The following is a 2,535-nucleotide window of genomic DNA, read 5'->3' on the forward strand; positions in this document are numbered from 1 at the left end:
CTTTCTCTCTCCTTCTCTCTCCATCCTCTCTTCCTCCTGCCCTACTGTTGGTGCCATTAGAGAGACGGGCCTTTATTACAGCAAATGGACTTTAAATGAGCTATATTGTGATGTTGCCTGCCTGTGGTAATTCTCTTTCTTTCTCTCTCTCTCTTTCTCTCTCTCTCTCTGTCTATCTCCCCTCCAGAGGCCCCCAGTATTGAGAGGCTGTTGTCTAAGGACTGGAAGGACAAGCTATTGGCCATGGGTTCTGGTAACTTTGGAGAGATCAAAGGTAAAACGAAAGACTTTGTGTCTTCATGTGACCTCAGAGTGTATGCGTGTTGCGCCGGACGGTTGATATACCTGTTGTGTCTCTTTTTTTACGTGATACAAAACCAAAGTATTCGCTGTTTCAATTGGCTGTTGTGTCAGAAGAGCTGGTTTTGCGGTTCTAGATTAGAATAATCACAGTTATAATTGTACGTATCAAATGTCACCCAAGACATCTTCAAGCGCTCCGAAAGCACAGGTATGCTAAACCACCTAGCGCTAGCCTCTTCGCCGGCCCCGGTTAATGATCTGCCGGGATGACTTGCTAAGCAACAGCCTCGCTCATGTTAGCACGGTTAATGATACATCCTGTTAGGTCACTCAGCCGTAGCGGGAACACACTCCACTGTCACTTTAACAAGCCTCCATACACCTTCCTCGCATTAGCGGCGTGTTCGCGAGGCTAACTCGGGAGTACATGTACTTCATTAAGCGACTCAGAAATATTTAATCAAACGAAGCTTGTTCTCGCTCCTGGAGCAGAAAAGGGAGCGCCATTGATCAAGCCGTCGGTGCGGTAACCCTACTGTGTTGACATTTCAGTAAGAGAGCATCCCCGCCACGACCACCGATGACTAGCGGTTGGAAAGGGCCCTCGACACTGTCCCCTCTCTGTGTGTGAATACCCTTTAAGATCAGAAATGGACACACAAGTATATACAAACTAGTAGGTCGTTTTAAATTAGGTGCTGAAAGCATTTAATATTACACGTAAAATGTACTGATAGCAAAGAAGAAGTCAGAGGACTTTTTTTTTGTTAACTAATTAGAAACACTGAATCATTTTGTACTGTATGTTCGCGTTTGGCTTTGCTGAGATGTCTTTGGGAGATGGGTTTTTGGCAAAAGGGCGTTTTGTTCGAAAATGGTAGCAAAAGTGCTTAAATTGCTCCTAGCAAATTCATTACAAGCAATTTTGCCATTAGCAGGTATTTTCCCTGAAATTAAACCAAGGTTGATAGTTGATCTCAACATATAACAGGGGCTTTTCAGAGTGATACCATAAAAGAACCATTTGGAGATTCTTACTGCTTTTTTCTGCTATGAAGAAACTTTTGTCCATGATACACTATAGATGCCAATACGGAACCATTATGGGAAGATGAGAGCTGCATAGTGACATGGTGATACAGAAATATATCGTCTATTTTTGCACAACTGAAGCACTGTATTGACCAGTGTTCAGAACCAGATCTATGCATTTAATAGAACAGATGCATTGTACTTTATGAAGTCGACAAAATATATCGTACAGTAAAGAACTGCCCGTGTTAACCACATAGGAGATGATTACAGTGCAAAAGAGACAGAATGGGAGAAGAAAAGATGGAAAGAAAAGTGGTAATGGACAATAAGAGCCTCGGGCTAAGCTCTTTCTCTCCTTCTCTCCCTCATGTAACACAGCACTGTGCTGCTTTAGGGATTTATCTTTTAAGCCCAGTCATTAATTAGCAGTGAGAGCTGCTTGACAGGTATTACATTGTTACAAATTGGTTAATTACTGTGGTTTGTGACATGAGGCAAGGCAGTAAAGGCAGCCTTAGGATGTTTAGAGAGAGAGGAAACCACTTATTGATCCAAAGCTGAACTTTCAGTAGGCAAGGTAAAAAGCCTTCGGTTGTGATTGATGAGCCTGGCGTGTTTTCTTATGTGTGTGTATAAACACCTTCTGTCAACTCTAGACTTAGGGCATCTAGAGTATATTGTGTCAGAGGTCTATTCACGTTTTAATGAGTGAGTCTTACTGACTGTGCTAGGGACGTGCAAAGCTACAAATGCTCATAAACTAGTCGGTACTGTAGGTATTCTGAATGACACTTTGTAATAATGGTGGTTTGTGGGTATGTCCACCAGCAATGATCAGATGCATTTACTGATGAATTTGGTCAAAAACATCTGGACGGAGTGCATTTTTCGATATAATGTGTTTTTATCAGGCACAACAACAAGTTTTTTGTTTCGTTTTTTTTTTCTGCAGGCCCAGATGGAAAACAAGATTTTTTTGTTTTATTTTTAGCAACCTATTTTTAATGTGTAATAATTTTTTTGTTTAACGTTACAGTTTATTTACAGAAATACATATATTTATGTATTTTATTCGCAGTAATAACTGGAAATTATACTTTATCTCCATGAAAGCTTTGAATTCATCTACACATTTTGTCATTGATTGTCATTGTAATTGATACTAAGATATAAGTTATGGTTAGAATATTTAATTAA

The 2,535-nt window shown here is 40.2% G+C and overlaps 1 protein-coding gene across 1 annotated transcript in view; it reads left to right on the forward strand.

The window, feature by feature from the left end:
• The window catches only part of LOC122353989 (transcription factor SOX-13-like), a 20,614-nt gene that overhangs the window by 6,621 nt on the left and 11,458 nt on the right, over window positions 1-2,535 (forward strand). The window contains exon 3 of the mRNA XM_043251941.1: window positions 188-274. Coding sequence (XP_043107876.1) covers window positions 188-274 — 87 coding nt within the window. The remainder of the gene's footprint in view (window positions 1-187; window positions 275-2,535) is intronic.

Source organism: Puntigrus tetrazona, chromosome 11 (assembly GCF_018831695.1).
Source record: "Puntigrus tetrazona isolate hp1 chromosome 11, ASM1883169v1, whole genome shotgun sequence".
In the NCBI taxonomy this organism is placed as follows: Eukaryota; Metazoa; Chordata; class Actinopteri; order Cypriniformes; family Cyprinidae; genus Puntigrus; species Puntigrus tetrazona.